The sequence below is a fragment of the Protopterus annectens genome, chromosome 11.part0 (genome assembly GCF_019279795.1).
Source record: "Protopterus annectens isolate FY-2018-M chromosome 11.part0, PAN1.0, whole genome shotgun sequence".
Taxonomy (NCBI): domain Eukaryota; kingdom Metazoa; phylum Chordata; order Ceratodontiformes; family Protopteridae; genus Protopterus; species Protopterus annectens.
The window spans coordinates 1,126,966,869-1,126,985,764 of record NC_056745.1 but is presented as its reverse complement, the minus strand read 5'-3'; the positions used below and the strand labels follow the sequence as shown (position 1 = coordinate 1,126,985,764).

Here is an 18,896-nt window from a genome sequence, read left to right as displayed (position 1 = left end):
GACATAGTGATATCTGTTTAAGTAAACTAGTTTTGCTGGGAAAGTAGTTAGTGATGGGGCTAGCTTTACACAGAAGAACCAGATATCAGGAGCAGGAAGGTGGGATTGAGTGTTTGAGTGGCTGTAGCCATTGTGAAAAGTGGCTGTATGCGCTGAGCCATTAGTGAGACCTCTCTGAAGAGGTACGGGTTGGTTCACTGGCATCTTGAAAAACGTGTGTACCAGGTAAGTTTTGACCATTCTGTAGTGTGCAGGAAACTGAACTGAATGTTGGCCTCTGATCAGAGTCCCCAACACTGGCAGATGTAGGCGTTCTTTTGTGGGTAATTTTTAAAACAAGGGCAGTCGTTGTCCTGCAACCCTCTTTAAAACCAGTGGCATTTATTGGCATTTGATATGTCAGTCTGAGAGCTGTATTTTGGGAATGTCACTTTCAGTTCTGTAGTTTTTGTATCTGACGTTTTACCATTTTCTGAGCTAGCATCAGCCTCTGTTTTGTAATCTCTTAACTTGAGGTGGTTAGGTGAGAGCAGTAAAGGAGTAATTGAGATATAAAACATCTGTTAGTGTAGACTTTTCATCAAAGCTGTAGCACTTCATTTCTTCTGGCATGTTGATAAGCTGCTCTACTTGGTGCAGTTTTATCTTTCCATTGTATACTAATGCCATATCAAATCTTTGAAATTTATTTTACTGCATTTTCTTCTTTCTGGTTTGCTGTACTGATAAAAAATTAACAGCGTGTTTAGTATGTATTTGTCAGTTTTTAATGTAGTCCGTGTCTGGGGAATGTGAGTTGATTTTGACTTAACCAAAGCCAACAGATATGCTCTGGTAAGTGAATCATTAAGTCTCTTATAGTTTTCCACTGCAACTCAGCATTTCCATGTTATGTGAATCATTGTGATTGGTGGCAGAAATCTATAAAAATTTGAGTAATGTAAAGCACATTTCACAATTTGGCTGATAAGACAATGCAACTCTTTTTATTTATTTATTTTTTTTTTGCGTTTCAGTAACATTCTGAAAATAATCTTTGGCAGCGCTTTCTGTATGTGAATTTAGTTTTATTTGCTTTGTACTGCTGTAGCAGCAGGAAACTTTTAATGTATTTTTTTTTTTGTAAAAAGTAAAATTGCAACAGGAGTAATTTAAATTACATTATTCAGTAAACTGAAATCTACAGGAAAATTTATCAAACTTAGAATGTACAGTTTTAATTTTTTCATTTTGCAGTTTAGAAGAATGGACAGCTACACAAGATCACGACACATTCCGCATCTGAGAAGGTGATCCTCGTAAAATTAAAAATGTTTGACTCTTGCCCTCTTCTGCTTATTTCCTTTTTTTATTACCCTTTCCCACTTTGTCATTGGCTCTTGCTTAAAGTGGCTGTTTAATTTGCAGATTACTTAAGGAAGCAATTGATAACCCTTCTGAGATAAGCAGTCTGATCTTAGTGAGAATGCATGTAACCATCATAACCCGTAATGTGAAGGTTTCTGCCATCTTCATAAGGCTAATTTTCAGTGTTTAAATGTGCTCTGCATTTTTGGAAAAAATTAAATTATGTAAATATGTGCTTGTATGTTACACTGCATGATGCACCTGTGGTAGTTTTAGAAAGCTGAAGCTGGGCAACACATAAGCATAAAGTTGCTGGTGGAACCTGCGTGCCCACTATATATGAAGATATTTGATCTTATCGAGTCTCAATGCTATAGTCAGAATTGTGAATCAGGCCCATGTGGAAATGGACATTTTCAAGTTTTTTTAATTTTGTTCATAGTTTTCCATTTTCTTCCTTGGCAGAACATGGTCCTGCAGGTTGGTGTTGGGAGGGTGAGCACTTAATTTGCCCTATTTACAGGCTATACTTTGGAGTTCATTTAACTGATCTCTCAAATGAATGTTGATAGGGTTTTCATTCCTCTCTTCATACCCTCTGAGGATTTGAATGTAGATTGAATCGGACCTCTGGTTGGCTCACCATTCTTGTGTAGTCAGCTGGTAAATACCTACCCCCCCCACACACACACACACACACATTGTCTCTTTTCACTTTCCAGGTAGTGGAGGTCACATTTTCATAGCATCTGCTGCCAATAAGGACTGGGAGTTATCAGCGATGTGTGCACATAAAATTTTCCCGACTCTCTCTTCTGGTTCAGTCATTTATCTACTGTACCCAATTTCATGGTTTGTAAAAGCTGTAAAGAGGTGCCTGCATGCTCGGTTAGAATTAAGCTTGCAGCATGTCTTTTTGTCATAGACACATGAGTAGAGGTGCAGAATTGTTATGGCTTACCATTGCAGTGTGTGTTGCATTGGATTGAATTGATCTGCAGCAAAGTCTTAAGCTAAAGATGAGTTAGTTTTGATGTGAAAAGATCCCTTGCTAGCTCAGTGAGAAATTCTAAGTGGATTGTTAGTACCATTCATGAAAGTATTAGATCAAGCTTTATATATGCTTTGACTTTCATAAGCATATCCTCCACAAATATAAAAGGATATAGCAGTAGTGTTTTTTTCTAAGACTTTATCTACTTGGCTTTTAAGTAGAAGGGCTGCTGAACAAGTAATTAAACTAATTTTTATTGGATTTTCACGTTTCAATGGGTTCGGATCTAAACTAACGGATAATAAAACTGTATGATTGACCCAGTCTTATCCCACACATAGTCGCTAAAATGCCAATCATTTAGGTTATAATTTATGCACCCTTCATGTCTCATGCTGTCCAGGAAAGCTTTCTAGCGTCCAAAGTGCTTGTAAGGAATCACCACGCTTAAAAGAATATACTATATAACCTAAAAGTTGCCTAGAGAAATTACCAAATTGACCAGGAGGAGGTGGTGTCTTACTCTTACAGAGTCTTGCAGTAAGGTGTCTGAGGTTAAGATTGTAGGACAGTTCTGTAGGTCATTGGTTCTTTGACTGTTGTGTATTGGGATAGCTACATCAAACTATCCCTTTCCCTGAGCTCGTACAATTTTTGGAGGAAATTGTTTAGTAAGGGGATGTGGGACTACCTCCCCATCACCTATGGCAGTGTTATTTTGTTCCTCGAGTTTAAAGAACTGTCACATTGACTGAGGAGTTGATGGCAATTTACCCGTTCATTCATGTAACGTTTGGAATGCTGCACTGACCTACACTGTACTTTCTTTGTTTGTCTCTGCTCATGGGGTTAATGTTTGTCTCTGCTCATGGGGTTAATGTTCTCCCAGATCACAGCATTTTTGTCAGATGAGCGACACATTTGGGACCTGCTTCAAATTATGGATATGCAAGAAATCCCAAGCTGTTTTACAGCTTTCTAGTCTGTAAAACTTTCCACTGTTGGACTTCTCTAAAACGAATAACATTGGGTCCTCTTGGTTGGTTACTGTAGAATCCAATTCTGCTGAAATTAAATAGTTTTTAGGGGGACTAGAGTAATAGTATACAACACTGAGAGTGTAAACCTGGATATGGGATGACCAGTCATACTAGTCTATTAATTTAGTAGATGTCACAGTTCACCCATTTAATTTTTGAAACTAGTCTAAGGTTGACTGCTGCTCTTACAGTAGAGCTCTAAATTAGTACTTATTGTTTGACTTTCCCTTCCAGACGCATTTGCTTATGTCTAACTGTTATTTCTGATACTTGCACTTTGGTTTGGAGCATACATCTACAGCTTTCATGGGTTTTAATTGCATCTGCTAGGTCTTTTTTTTTATGTGGTAGCTTTTACTGTGCCATCCAGCTTTGACTATCTGGAGTACAGAAACTTGACAGACTTAGAATTTTCCTGCTAAGCGAGTGTTCAATGCCATAAATCAGAGAATTCTTATGTTTACTACTGCCTTTTTACTGAAACCAAATTCTGTGGAATTTTTGGTTTATGTAAATGATACTGTCATGGAGAATTTTTCCTATGAAGATTGTTTAGGAGATTGACATTCCGTGGTTGTAAACTAAACAAATTGTTTTTTGCTAGCATTTCTTCAGAGATATATATATTTTTTTCCTTAACTGGGTGGAGCTCTCATGAGTGCCCAGGGATGTATAGTAACTTTCAGCAAATGTTTGGAAATGTGCTTTTAAGGTGCATGTTTTGCTATATGCATTAAATTAATGCTCATATCTGTTTCGTAAATTGTCTTCCTAACTAGCCTCTTGAATGCTAAAATTTACAAGTGTGTACAGTTTGTCTTTAAAAATCCACTCACTCCAGAAAGGTGGTAATTCTGTGTGTGGCATCGTTTGCTGAGATGGCCCAGAATGTCAGAAGAGGAAATAAGTTTAAAGATATATACTACTGGTATACCGAGGTATTTAGTTCTGTAGTTAAGCTAGTAGAGTAGCATTTTTAACTGTATTTTTGGGGTGATTCCCTTCCCTTGTGAATGGACTGGGGTGGTAGTGCAGTTGTGTGGCCGCCTTGTGCCATGGTATTTGTTTGCTATTAACATTTAGTGAGTTGCACAAAGGATAATGTGAGTGAACACCTGTATACTCAACCTTGGTTTTGTAGCATTCTGTTGAACACCTGGGTGATAACTGATGGTGGTGGGGTGGCATCAGCTATTTCCTCCTGAGTGAGTCCAAACGCACAGCAACACTAAAAATCCAAAAAATACACTCCGGAGGCAGTCACTGGAAACAAACTCCAAATTTTTAATGGTCCTTCTGGTACCTTGGCAAACAGACTTCAAGGAACACCAGCCATTCCCATTTTATGTCAAATTGCTCCAATTTAAACAATCCTCTCATTACCCAATCTACTACAAGAACCTGCTTAACCCCCTTAAAAAGGGGTAAAATATTTTTAATGAACCTGTTTTCCATTTTTAGCAAACTAGCTTAAAATATATATTGTATAGATATTTTGAGGAGGTCCATGAAATATTTGTGGCCAGTGGTATGTGAAGATGAGCAACTCAAACATTTGTTCCCTTCACATGTTACATTTTCTTATCAGAGGTATTTAAATTTAAGGGAGCTGTTAGGTTTCAATAAGGTTTCTTTCCAGGAGGCTAATATGGGTTCCTTTCCTTTGTGGAAGATGTAAAGTATGTTCTAGAATTAAGAACATTTCAGGTAGAAAAATTAATGGTAAATTATTTGATTCCATGGGAAGGTTTTCACGTGTTTCTTGTGGGGTGGTTTATATTGTAGGGTGTGGGTGTACTCCTGTGAGGTGGTATGTTGGACAGACAATGTATGGTAAAAGTTAGAATTCTTGAACATCTGGGCCATATTAGAAATAGGAATTTGGATAGCCCAGTAGCTAAACACTTTATTAATGCACATGAGAGTTCTGATAGTTTCTTTAGTGTGTTTGCTACATCTTTTCTCGCTAGTGGTGGGGATTTTTTAGCTAGTTAAAAATGGAAAGCAGGTTAATTCTAAATTATAATACTTTAAAATCTAAAGGTAAAAATCTAGATGTGAATTTAAATGTACAAGTTATAATATTTGTATATGATGTTTTGTAACTTATTGTATAGGGAAAATATTTTTCCCCTTTTTAAACGTATGTTTGTTTAAGCAGGTTCTTGTAGTAGATTATTGGGTGATGAGATGATTGTTTAATTGGAGCAGTTTGACATAAAATGGGAATGGCTGGTGGCTTATGTTATTCCTTGAAGGCTGTTTGCTGAGGTACCAGAAGCACCATTTAAAGTTGGTGTTGTTTCCAGTGACTGCCTTCCGAGTGTATTTTTTGGATTCCTCCTGAGTGAGGTCAGCAGGCCACAAACCATTCTTGCTGTAAACTTCCCCATGACTTTCTGTAATCAAACCTTAGTCAGTGAGGTAGGTTCTGTTTATGCTGCCTAGGATGTGTGCTCTTTCATACTGTACTCGGTAAAAGAATGCTGCTCAGTAGTGACCAATGTTAAGGTTATGTAAGCACCCATGTAACTGGCAGTGTTTTGTGTGTGGGTATTTTTGGCCGTCTGTAGAGGTGACCATAGGCTGGGCCTTGGTAGTTATCCTCTTCCACAGTGTCTATTGGACCCACCTTAGTATCCTCCCAGGCTAACCCGGACCCATGTCTGGGGCTAGTAAGAAGTTTTTGGAACCTGAGGCAGCATCACACCAATGCCTGGGAGTGTGTGCAGCTTAATTCCCTGTCCCTTTTATGGCTCATCCACTATCTATGGGCTGGAATGCAGTGGTGTCTGTAGTACATTGGCCATGTCTCCATGTGCTTCTCTGCCATGAGCTCTGCCCCCCTCCAGCAATACCTTATGAGCATACATCCTCCGCCAAGGATCTAATGATGGATCATCCAAGAACATGTCCTTCCTGTCCTGAAGGCTATCTTCACTGCTTGTGCTGACAGCTACCTGAGCTGTTAATCAAACCTGGTCACCTGGCCATAGTCGAGGCTTTATCTCTGTATGCCACTGTCTGAGACTTCAGTGTTGAGCATTTGGACAGTGTAGATGTCAGCTTTTTACAGTGCCCCCCCCCCCCCCCCCCATAGAGCATGGTAAGAATCACCATTTCAAAGTATTTTCCACCACTTTTTTTTTCTGAAATTTATTGTAATTTACATGATTGTGTACATAAAACATGAATTTCAATCACAAGTATGGTATGTAGAAGCTGGCTAATAAAGCTTGACTAAGCATTGTTTTCCCTTAAATTTGGTAGAAACCCCTATGGGGTATTGAAGGGAAAGACTTTGCTGCTTGCAGTAAAAGATTACTTCCACTGGGCCACATACATCCATCATTTGCCTTGAAGTTCATTCTGTGTTGCTTCCTGTAACTCTGCAGTAACATTGAGGTCCTGCATTACATTTGTTTTTGTTCTCTTGCTGTGTTGTATATTGCCAAGAAAATAAAATCTCAGAATAGAAATGGTTGAAAAGAAGTAGTGTTCTTCAGAAGTGGTTTTTGGTCTTTGTACCAAAAGTATGCTTTGGTGTCTGTCAACTTTTAGCTTTATTGCTGTGCTTTAGCTTTTGTAATGCTATTTCTGTGGTATAATGGGTCAGGCCATCTCGTGGCTCCGCACAAGTGACTGTCTTTCTTTTCTTAGATATTTTATGCATGGAGTTTGTAAAGAAGGAAGCAATTGCCGTTATTCTCACGATCTTTCGGTCAGTCTTCCAGCAATGACGTGCCGGTATTATCAGAAAGGCTGCTGTGCCTATGGAGACTTCTGTAGGTAAGAAAGGACTCGATATGTTAAATTTTTATTAATTTTCTATGTGGTGGTGAATCCCGTATCATACAATTTGATTTTAATGCTGAACTGATGAAATTAATATAACTGGAAATATGACAGAATTTCATTTTGTCCATTAAGTTGTGAAACAAGTGGCACTGACTTGTCAGTGTGAAAATGCCACCTGTGTAGGCAAAGTAAGTCTTTGCTTTTGTAGATATTTGTAAAACTCTACTCTACTTTTCTGGAAGAATAGTTCATGTAAGCAAAATGCAATATCATACTGTCACAAGAATGTTGACTTCCTCCTCCGGTTTGGTGCCAAAATTGCATACTGCAAAGGACCAAACTGCTAGTTTAAAACTGAATTAAAACTTTCTGCTTATGCTATTTAGAGTCATTGAAATTAATTTACACCAAAGATAGACTGAAGTCGGGAGTGAAGGAAGGAGTTGCTTTCTAGGCTAGTGTTATAAAAGGATGTCGCTTATTTTAGAGTTCCTCTTTCCTTTGTTATGAAGCCACTAGGTTGTCGCCAGTATTTTTAACATGATGCAAGATAGTATGTGATGTACTGGAGGAAAAGACTTGAAGTTGTCTGGCAGAAGGTGAATGAAGGGTCTGTTAAGGGAGTTGAAGAAAAGGGGATCTGTTTTCTGAGGTGGGTACCATACTTAACTGTCTAGTTTTTTGCCTTATATTTATGGTCTGAATTTGGTCTTTAATGATTAGACATTTGAGTTTCGGACTTGATGCCCTTCATAAAATTCACACTAATGGAGAACCTCTTCTGTCAACTTTTGTTTGTAATAGCAGTTTTTAAAAATTGTCCCTATATTGGGACCTCTGTTCCCCCATTATTTATGACTTTGTCCAGATTTCTTGTTCAAAGGGGTTGAGAGGTATGGTGCTCTCAAGTCAGTCCCAAAGCATGCAGCCATTCAACTGGGGTACTGCTGAAAGATTATAAATTTGTGCCTTTGTTGCTGTATCTTTGAAACACTTAATGTTACTTTGTGCTCTGTGCTTTCACTGATTATTCTTTGGATTAGGCCTTGCAATTCATCATCCAGATCTGCTTCTGCTGTGATTCAGGGCAGCTTTCATTATTTTAAACATTGGTTGGAAAATTTTTATTCACAAACTTCATTTTAGCAGCATGGAGTCAAGTTAGAATAAAAGATAAGGAAAGCAAATGAGTCTCTCCTTGACACTGAGAAATGTTTTTCTGGCCTTGGCATTTGGATTGCATCCACAAAGAATGGTTTTAAATGGGTATTTGTTTCAGGCCTTGGCATTAGGATTGTCGCTACAATCAGTAGCTGTTGACTAGGTAGATGTTTGGTATAGGTGTGAATTGAGTTAAGGCATGCTTACCCCTTTTCTCAACTGCTTTTTTTCCCTGACAGTGGCACTGTTAATTTAGTCTGTCCTTAGTGACTTGTTTGCTGAATCTGGAGCAGGCCGTGTGTGTTTCTCTCTTCAATACTGATTTCTTGGCACTTCTTTTGTCCCTAATAAATAAGGTTTTGGAGCTGATAAGGGTGTTTTAGGCAAGTTAGTATGATTAAGACACAAGTGCTTCTGTGTTAGCTGGCTTGGTTGAAGTTTGTGATTCAGCTGTTTTCTCATGGCTGTGCTTGCTGGTAGTTTTCATCTTTTGTTCTCTTCAGATGAGTGTTTTTTGATACTGGGTATTTGAGTAGATTTGGATTGTTTCTTGAGCCTTAGAAGTTACATGCAAACTGGTGTTCTTGAACATCCCATTGATGCCTAGCTTGCCCATAGGCACCTTATGGATTGGACCTAAATATTGCTAGAAATGATTCTGATTGAGTTTACCTCTTGCTCTGGGCAGTTGTCATTTGGGGTCCTGTATACGCTATCACATCTCTCTGTTTTTTACTATTTCATGACTTGTACAAGCAGTACTTCATATCTGTTATTTATGTATGACCTTTGTGGACTTTGCTCACCATTCTAAACATTGCTGTGCACAGGGTCTTAACGTGTATGACAAGTTGCCTCTGCCTTGCAAGGATTGGTACATGGTGATAAACACCGACAATGTGTGTTCTGCTTTCATATTTACTGTAAATCATAGTGGAATTCCAAACTCTTAATGATTTAATATCGCATTCAAGCTTTTCAGTTTTTGTTTGCATTTAAATGAGAAAAGCTGTGTTTTTATAACTTCATCCTTTTTGATAAGGCTTCAAGGCTAATAAGTCTCTGAAGACTTGTACACCTTAGCTGTAATGTTGTGAGATTATATGTAAATTTGCAAACACTCCATTTTAAGACCAGTTCCAATAGGACTTTACCTGTTCGGGATAGCAATATCAACCAAACAGAAAGCGGTTGTCACATTAGGGACATAATAGAAGATGGGTACACTGAAATGTGCTTTCGATGCTAGATGAAGGGCTACCTTGACAGGAGTTGGTCTGAGAGTTTGAATGGCTTGGAACTCAAACTTATAATGAAGATGTTGTAAGCTTATTGCCCCCCCCCCAATAAGAATCTTATTGTGCTTTCTGGAGAGATGTTTTAATAGGCGCTTGTTTTAACAGACTGCCACAAGACTTGGCTGTACTTTTTTAAAACTGGCATGCATTTTTTTTACTGTTTGTTTTGAAGTTGGTTAAAATTTGTTGAAAGCCTTATTTACTGGGTGGAGTGTGCGTGTGGCAGCAACTTGCCTACCATTTATTCCTGGCAGACTAATTTTACTTGAAAGGAATTAGAGTTCTTGGATTTATGGGGTATGTACTGCAGTGTTTAACTCTGACGATTTACTGCATTTTGTTCTGTCCAAGTTGACTTGGGAAAGATTTTGATGTACTGCTTGTACACTTTGTTCATGGGTTGACATGTTGCCTGCAGTTTTTCTGACTGATTTTACTCTTAAGGGTCCCTGACAAGATTTTTATGTACTACTTACCCTTAAAGTCCCCAAAACACTAATGTAAATGTGTTGCTTGTGTAAACTTAGGACACCTTGCCTTTCAACCGATGAGTTCCAGCAATCTTAACAGCCCCTCCCCCATTGTCACAGCAACGATACTTACCCCACTTTGCAGTTATAGAAGGAAGGCTTAACTTGAGTGCATCTAAGCAGGCTAAATCTGTATTCATCTGATGGTAAGCGCACATGCAGTTGTTCCTGCACCACTCAGTACTTTTCCTGGTTCCCCTGGTGTAATTCTCCAGGCCACCATGAACCAGGGTGTCATTCACCTCTTCATTTGTGTCCAGTGTCAGACTCCAGGCACAGGAGAACCCTCTTTACTGGAATACAGAGTTTCTGTAGGAGATGCTACTTAATACGTCTTTGGGGAAGTGACTTCCTGCGGGGACACAGTCCTCTTCTAGCTGGTCACAGTCTTGTAGTTGGTCATGGACCATCTAATAATGTGCATGTTTTTTTTTTTTCTTTTGACCTCCATGAGGGGGTTATTTGTCAGTAATGGCATATAACCTTCAATAACTGTTAAGCAGTTCAGATAATTTTTTTTTTCTTGAGGACAAATCCGTGAGTCTGACCTAGACAGGGATTCAAATCCTACAGATTCTTGATACCAGTTTTCTGGTATGGATGAAGACTGATCCTCATGACCACCTTGGGAGTCATGTTTTCTTGAATTATTGTCAGCTGAATGAGGTCTTTTGGGAACTTTTGGAAGCTCCCACTATATTCTTTCCATTTTTTCCTGATGCTGTAAGTAGATGTGCCTCATTCTATGACTTTTCCTCTTCCGGTGCCAGTTTGGAGGGGGTGTGAACTTTGGGTCTAGATTGTCATTCTTAAAGTACACCCTGATTCACAACTTTCGTTTCCCATGAAAAAAGGTGACTGGGTACTGCTAACTTCAAATTATTGTGCTTTGGATAAGTAAGGGAAAGTTTAGAAACGGATTTAAAAAAAATATGCAATTGTGCAGAGGCTGTGTCCAGGGCCCTTGCTTCTGCTCTTGTTTGACCTGGATATAATAGAGTGCAATATCAGTAGTTTTTTATTTGGGGGGGGGCAAAATAGTCTGAATTTGGTTTTCAACTCTCCCAAATCCTCTTGCATGCAAGTAGAGATTTGCAGTACAGGAAATGTAACAGTCTGGAACCTTTCCCATAAAGAGTTTACAGCTTCATGGTGATTAGGCTAGCATGCCTCCTTTTTCTTACCTTGGCACATGCCTTTACCTTGCATACAGTGTTCTGAAAGTTCTCATTCCCATTTTGGTAACGGGTTACTACAGATGTGGGTAGGGGGATTAAAGGTTGTTCAGGAAGGAAGCACTCTGCTTTGGATACAAAAATCTCCTTTCTGGGAAGTTCTCCCCATCCTTTAAACCATGCACTTTTTTCCCCTTTTGGTTCTTCAGCTTTGCTTACCCTATGGCAAAGGCTTGTGTTCCAGAATGCTTCTGACACCATAAAGAGCATTCTGAGTCCAATTTTAACTGCTGCTATCTATTTCTCATTGGGAAAATACTATTCTGGATAGTCACAGTTTGAAGCCTGGTACATTTAATTCCCCAGAAAAGCTTTAGATTACTGTGTACCTATCTCTACTTCTGTGTATGGGTAACAAAAGTAGTCTGTCTTTGGCTTAATACAGTGTAACTGCACAGGTAATAGCCTGTATTAGTCTCCACAAGTCTTCCCTTGTTCTCGACCTCCAAGTCGGTCTGTACCTTGAGACACTTCACGAGTTTCTTTTGTAGGGCAGTTTCTATGAGGGTAAGATGAGTCTCTTGTATTTGTCCAGCAGACCAAACCTCAATGTTTCAAACTGTTTACAACATCACAGTGATGTGATACGTCAGCAGGATGGGGGGCACAAGGCCATATCCCCTATTCAGGCTGGCTATGAGCAATTTGTTCAGCATTCCTTAACCCTCCAAGCATATTACTTTCCCTCTTAGCAAAACATAGTGGCGGATAAGTCAAACAGAACCAGGACATACCATCTTGGATGTAGTCTGAGTAGGTCTTCCAGGTAATTGACATTTGGGAGAATGTTCTAGTTAGGGTCCTGTTTTTTAGGCAACATCTGGGATTGTACCACTGCTGCTTTAAATCGTTACTAGCCTCTGGCCTTAGTACTACCTTGTTAAGGTACATCTTGTGGCCATTTCAGCATGTCTGCCCATGGATCCTTCTCTTTCCTCAATGTTTAGTAAAACAGTTTGACAGAAGTATTTCACCTAAAATCACCTTGCCAGCAGGGTGTTCCTTCTGGGATCTTAACTTTGCTGGAAAGGTTAACCACATTTCCATCTGAACCTGCACATTGGGTGCATTTTAAGGTTCATTACATGGAAAACTGTTCTATTTGCTTTGACACCTGCAAGGTCAATATCCAGAGTAGCTCTCTTGGTGGGTAAAACCTTTCTATCCTAAACTTCAGAACCATGAAGATGATTCCACGTACTCTGGATATGCTTGTGCAGCTCTGGTACTAACTTGACAGAACCAAGTCCTTTAGAAAAGCCAATTTATTTATTTTGTTAATATTTGAAAATGATCTGTCGATTTTTCCAGTTTTTCCTTTTGCCTCTTTATGCCCATAGTTGTAAACCTTTTCTAGCCAGTATTAAAGTACACACTAAGTGGGCCTTGTCTTTGGCATATTAGCTTCTAGAGTCTATGCTTCTCTATCTAGAGACAGCTATGTGGTCCTGTTCATATACCTGTATAATGAATTTACATACTGGATTCTTTGGTCCTAACAAAGCCAGTCCTAGATCTAATTTCCAGGGGGTTCCTGGATTCTTATCCATCCATCCTCCAGGTTGGATAAGCTGTGGTATTTTACCCATAGGCTACCACTCCAGTGGGAATCCTAGGAGATTACTAGGCTGATGGCCCTGGGGCCCTTACAAGCCTAGCCAAGATGATCCCCAAAAAAGAAACCTCATTCAGCACCGGTCACCCCAGTCAATGAGGGACAAAGGTGGAACCCCTGGGACAAATTTGTGGAATGTAGTACAGTTGTACAAGTACTTATGACAACGTAATACATTTTGTATTAGTATACAACATATGTTACAATTTGGGTAGCCACACTTAACCCCACCATCCAGTTAGTGACTTACTGGATATTAATTTTTTAGTTCTGGGTGAGTATGCTAGTTATCTAGCAAGACAAAAGATCAGAAGATTTTTCCAGGCTGGCTGTTTTCCCTCTTTAGGGCTGGCCAGTCGGCGTGGATCTAAAGGAGGGACCCAGAGCTTTTGGAAGAAGTCCGTTGTGTCTTGCGCAAAACACAAATCACTGCAGCATTGTGTAATTCTATATGTAACTTACACAGGTGTACTTTCTCGTTTTACAATCAAAATGTCGATAGTGGCATGCTCAACAGCCACCTCCTCGACCATGGTAGGAGCGACTGTCTACGTTCATTTGTACATCCATTTAGAAGGGTGTACACAGGGCAGGGAGTTGCAGCATGGATGTGAATGGGAGAGTTCACCTTAAGGTTGACAGAATTTGTCAACGTCGCTGCATCGATCATACAACCTACTTCATATTCAAGAGTCAATGTTATTTGTCGTGGAAATCACCGTTCGCGGACGTGATTTTCATCCTTTTGATAGTAAACCGTACTTTCTCTGATTTCAACTGTAGATCAAGTCAGTCCTTACCAGTAACATTTTCAGTAAAGCTCAAAATGCAAAGGACTCTACACTTTTTAGACACAATTCCAAGAAACTCAGCAGTGACATTCACTGCATCCTGTGCCCCGGTAATCAGCAACTCAAAAAACTTGCTGTCAGCTACAAATGCTTCCAGGCCTACATCCTCCTCTACCTCCTGAATCCATTCTCCTGCTTCTAAATGCGAGTGTTACAAGTCTTGTCTAAGAAAATCCAACATATTCATATCTATGTACTCTCTCCCCTGTTGTATTTGTTATTACTGAAATGTGGTTAAAGTAATGTAGATAATGATCCGAAAACATGTTGCCATTACCTACAAAAACTGGTTAGAACCAACCCCACTCCTCCAGATTCCAACATTTAATAATGTGGAACTCCCCATATTGCTCTTCAAAATAAACAATTAGTCTCAACATATTTCAGCTATTTATATTCCACCTGGTAGCATTTTTAGCAGGCGATCGTGTACTTGGCTGTATCAGTGTTCAACAACAAAACTATTATGCAGCCTTAATGTAGGCTGGCAGCTGATCAAGACTGACACTCCCTCAGATTCAATTAACGTGTAAGGCTTTATACAGCTAATCATCTCCGAATTTCATGTCTGACACTCCACTTCAGACTGAATTCTTAAGAAAAACCAAACACCATGCGTGGATGTTTGCTAGACGTACCCCTCAACTATCCCCGATTTTTAGCCGGAAAATTCTGCTTTGGGGCTCAAAATAAAAAGGTGCAACAAATTTTCAAATGACTTCTTAAGGCTGAACCCCCCCCCCCCCCCAATTGGACTTCCTGCTTGCTCATCACAGGCATGCCCTGTAGCACCTTCTATGTGAAACGGCAAATGTGATGACATTAGCACTGTGATACAAATAACATCTGGTTTTGATGCTTTGCAATATGGCCATGGCACAGCCTCTGTGTCAGCTAGCTGGGAAAGGTGCAGAGGAATGGAAGAGTGGGCCTGAAATTTTAAAACTTTTACTGTTTTGTTATGCTCCACTTCTTTAGTCTAAAAAATTATCTTAGCTGATTGGCTAAGCAAAACAGTATTGCTGCTCAGTTTCAGCCCTTGTTTCTTCAAAGGAGTTTAAAGCAGTTTAGCTTAGTTGATAAATAGCTAAACAAAATAAATTGTTCATATGCTGTTCATGCTCATGAAACACTTAGCCAGAGACACCTCATGGCAGCTGCTGGACTAAGGCAGGACTGCACTGGAGGAGACAAATGAAGTCAAGGTGAACAGATGAGATTGAATTGGGATTGGGGAAAGCTATTGTGCAACACTGCAGCCAACTGCCACCACCAGATTCAAACATCAGAACAGATTCACAGTTGTTCTGTGGATATATAATTTACTGCTATTGCCTCTGTTTTAGCTTCATTAATTTTGTATCCTGAAAAAGATCTGAAACTGTCTCAGAATGTTCCATAAGACTGTAATGTCTTTTTCTTGTTTTGTCAGATATAAAATATCATCTGTAAATCCAGATTTTCTTGACTCCCACATCAATTACATCCTTGAATTTTCGAGTCCCTTATTTTCTTTGCCATTGGTTTTAAATATAATGCAAATAATAAAGGGGGAAGAGGACACTCCTGCCTGGTTCCTCTGCTCAAGCCTAAATTATTAGAGGGGACCCCACCCACTTTAATTTGTGCCTCCGATCCCTCATACATTCTGTTTATAAATTTTTTTTTTTTTTTCCCCAAGAAATGCAACTGCTTTCATTGTCCTGCTCAAAGTCCCAGGTTACTGTCAAATGCTTTCTCCACATCAACCCCCACCAACAGCAGTGGTATTTTCTTACATTCTGCTACTGTCTGTTTCATCTGTGTTCTGTTGATGTCGAATGTGCCTCCCCTCCACAAAACCACATTGATCCATATCATCAGTTTTGGTGTTACTTTTGCCATTTTTTAAGCCAATATACACATGAACACTTTATAGTCATGGCTTAGTATTGAAATGGGCGTGTATGAAGGTGGATCTGATGGCTCTCTACCCTCATTAGTTATTACAGGTACCACTGCATTCTTCCAGAATGTGGGACTTCTCTTAAGATACTGCTAAAACCTTCCGGATCTTAATTTTTTTTCCCTCTTTTTCATTTTTTCCTCCTCTTTGCTTCCAAACTTCCACAGGAATCCCATCTATTCCTGAGGACTGTCCTGTAGTTTGGTTATACAACAGGTTTTATCTCATCTTCTCCTAGCCTAACGGTTAATCGAGCCCCATCTACCTCTAACATTGGCATATTCTTCCGTAAACATTTCCATTTTTTTCTTATTTCTCTGCTTTATAGAGATACTCAGAATTTCTGAAATATTTCTAATACCACTACAGGATGTCTTGTTACATTCCTTGTTATAGGCTCCCTAGGTTTGGCAACAGCCCTTTCTACTTTTTGTTGCCAGAGTCGCTGTGCTAAAAGTTTTTGTGCTCTAGTGTTATCAAAAACAGTTGCTTAACAGCAGTCTTGCTAAGCTTTTGCATCTTATCAAGGTAATCCCTTATTTATTGCCTAGCATTCTGCAGTTGGTCCTGTTCTTGTTCTGTGTGATGTTTCTTCTGTGTGCCCCCCCCCCCCAATTCTGCAATACTCTAACATTTGTCAGCCCCCCCTTGGTTCTTGTTTTTTGGTAATTTACCATTGTTTGTTATTGTACAAAGTTCAGTTTTGGGCTTTTTTTTAATCTGAAAGTTTTCTTTACACTCTTGTCTTAATCATGTCTGGCAAGCTGTCAGGGTTTTGCAGCTACAAACTAAAAGTATTTTGGCGTTGCCCTCTTGGATGAGGACTGGTCCATATGTACAACTTTTGACCACTGGGCTGTTCTTGAGCTCAGAAATAAACTCGTATTGAAGGGACTTCTTTCTTCTGTGGGAGAATCTGTAAAAATCTGTTTTGTATTATGGAGCCTTCCATTCAGTTAAAATTCTTGAGCTGAGAGTTTCACCAGGTCAGTCTCTCCCATGCTGCATTCCCATTTTCGAGACCAGTGCAAAGATCATCCAGACCCCCGTCTGGAGTCTTCCTCTCAAAAGTCTGTTAGTATACCAGAAGCCTGACAGAAGCTGATGCGAGTAGAGTGATGGGATTTCTTAGCCTCTGATTTTGTTTTTTTTTTTTTGTTTTTGTTTTTCCATGATTGGGCAAGTTATTCTGCTCTTAAGGCTCAGTTAGCAGCTGTTTCAAACTTTTATGTTAGTAAACAACCATTCTTAGTATCCCTGAAACTGTAAAGCTTTGAGAAGTACTTGCCTGCTTAGGCCACCCATTGGTGTATGACTATTTTGCTCCAAGTTTTAACCAGGGCATCCTTTTGAACCTGCTACTAGGGTGGACATGAAGTCTGACCTGGAAAGCAATCTCTTCTCGTTGTTGTTACCATAGCTTGGAGACTGTCTTAACTCCGTTTTACAAACCTCCATACATAATCTTCCACAAAGTCTTGTATATGAACTAATCAGTCTTCAATCCAAGGTAGATGCTGAGACCTCTCTTAACCAGTGCATAATTTCACCAGTTTTCTTTCCCAATTTTTCAAATAAAGGACAGTATATGTGCTTCATACGTGCATCTCCAAGCATATGTGTGCTTCCATTGTACTAAAGTATTCAGAAAGATCAGACTTGTCTAGTTTTTTTTTTTTCAGAAAGCTGAGCTGGGTTAAGGTGTTTCATAAATATTTACCTAGATGGCTAGCTGACTGTTCCTTGTATATTAGGAATAAGGTTTGGCACTAACGAGACATGTCGAGGCGCTCACTGCTAGATTTTACAGCCTCTTTGGCCTTCTTTTCAAGGGCCTCAATTGATATTTGTGTTGCTGCCACCTGGTTTTAACATTCATACCTTTAATTTCCCATTATAAGCTGGATTGCCATCCAGGTGTTAAGCAACCTTTGGTTCAGCTGTCCTCTGGAATATGTCAGTGAGACCACCCCAAGAGTCAAGTAGCTGGGGACTCATCTGTCCCATTTGTTGAACAGACATCAGATGTGAAAGTTATGTACTTGCATAGCCAGAGATCTGTGTCTGATTCTCTCCTCCCTCAGTCACCCTTCTGTTTCTTGGAAGATTTTTGGTGGTGTGCTTCTGGTGTGACTGTGCGACCTACCTGTTAACTAAGTATGGTACTTTTACAGCTCCAGAATAGTGCGCTCTCTCTGTATCAGTTGCCATCACTTGTGCCATAGGCAAATTTACATTTATCTTGAAAGACTACAGAGACACGCACCAGAAATCTCCCTCCTACGTGAGGGATATCCTACACAGATTGGAGTTCCAGGAGCAATTTTAGGTTGAATATGAATATGGAGCTCCTCTAGCATTTGGCACAAATATTCTACTTTTCCCTTGTCCCTGATACTCAGAATATTTTATTAAATTCGCACGCTCACATCTTTACAAATGTCTCCTGTAGTATTACTAATTGCACTTTGCCTTTCGTAATGTAATTGAATACTCTTTTTTTCCTTTTTGTCTATGCCTGTGAGGGCATTAACATTCCAAAATATCGTGGATGGTGTAGCCATTATGATCAGAAGTTGCTTCCTATTATGTATGGCAGTAATATATATATATAGATATAGATATAGATATATATATATATATATATATATATATATATATATATATATATATATATATATATATATTTTTTTTTTTTTTTTAATGTCCGTTTCCAGCTCCTGAGGGAGGAGGCCAGAGAGCATTTTACTGCATTTAATTACTGTTTCTGGCAGCCATCTTGTGTTGGAGGTATGTTTTCTTTGATAGTGAGAATAGCAGGGCTGTCTGGACCTTGTCTAGCACAAGCTGATTGGTAAAGAGAGAAGGGGCTAGCAGGATTGGCTAGATTTGTGTTGATAATCTCCTCTATTTTTGTGGTATTTATAAACCCTGCGTTTGAGGTGGTTTGGGCTTATTTGCGTGTCACACGCCGCAGCTAGTGTGAGGTATTCCAGCTACAAAATTTTCCTTGGCAATTGTGAGAACCCCGTAGTACTCATCTTAGACCATACACCCTTTGCTCCCTTGGATCTCTCTGGCC

At 39.4% G+C, this 18,896-nt stretch overlaps 1 protein-coding gene across 1 annotated transcript in view; it reads left to right on the top strand.

The window, feature by feature from the left end:
• Positions 1-1,236: 1,236 nt before the first annotated feature.
• Positions 1,237-18,896, top strand: part of MKRN1 (makorin ring finger protein 1) — a 460,878-nt gene continuing 443,218 nt past the window's right edge. The window contains exons 1-2 of the mRNA XM_044088483.1: positions 1,237-1,289; positions 7,042-7,170. Of these exons, the coding sequence (XP_043944418.1) occupies positions 1,246-1,289; positions 7,042-7,170 (173 nt within the window). The 5' untranslated portion in view covers positions 1,237-1,245. The remainder of the gene's footprint in view (positions 1,290-7,041; positions 7,171-18,896) is intronic.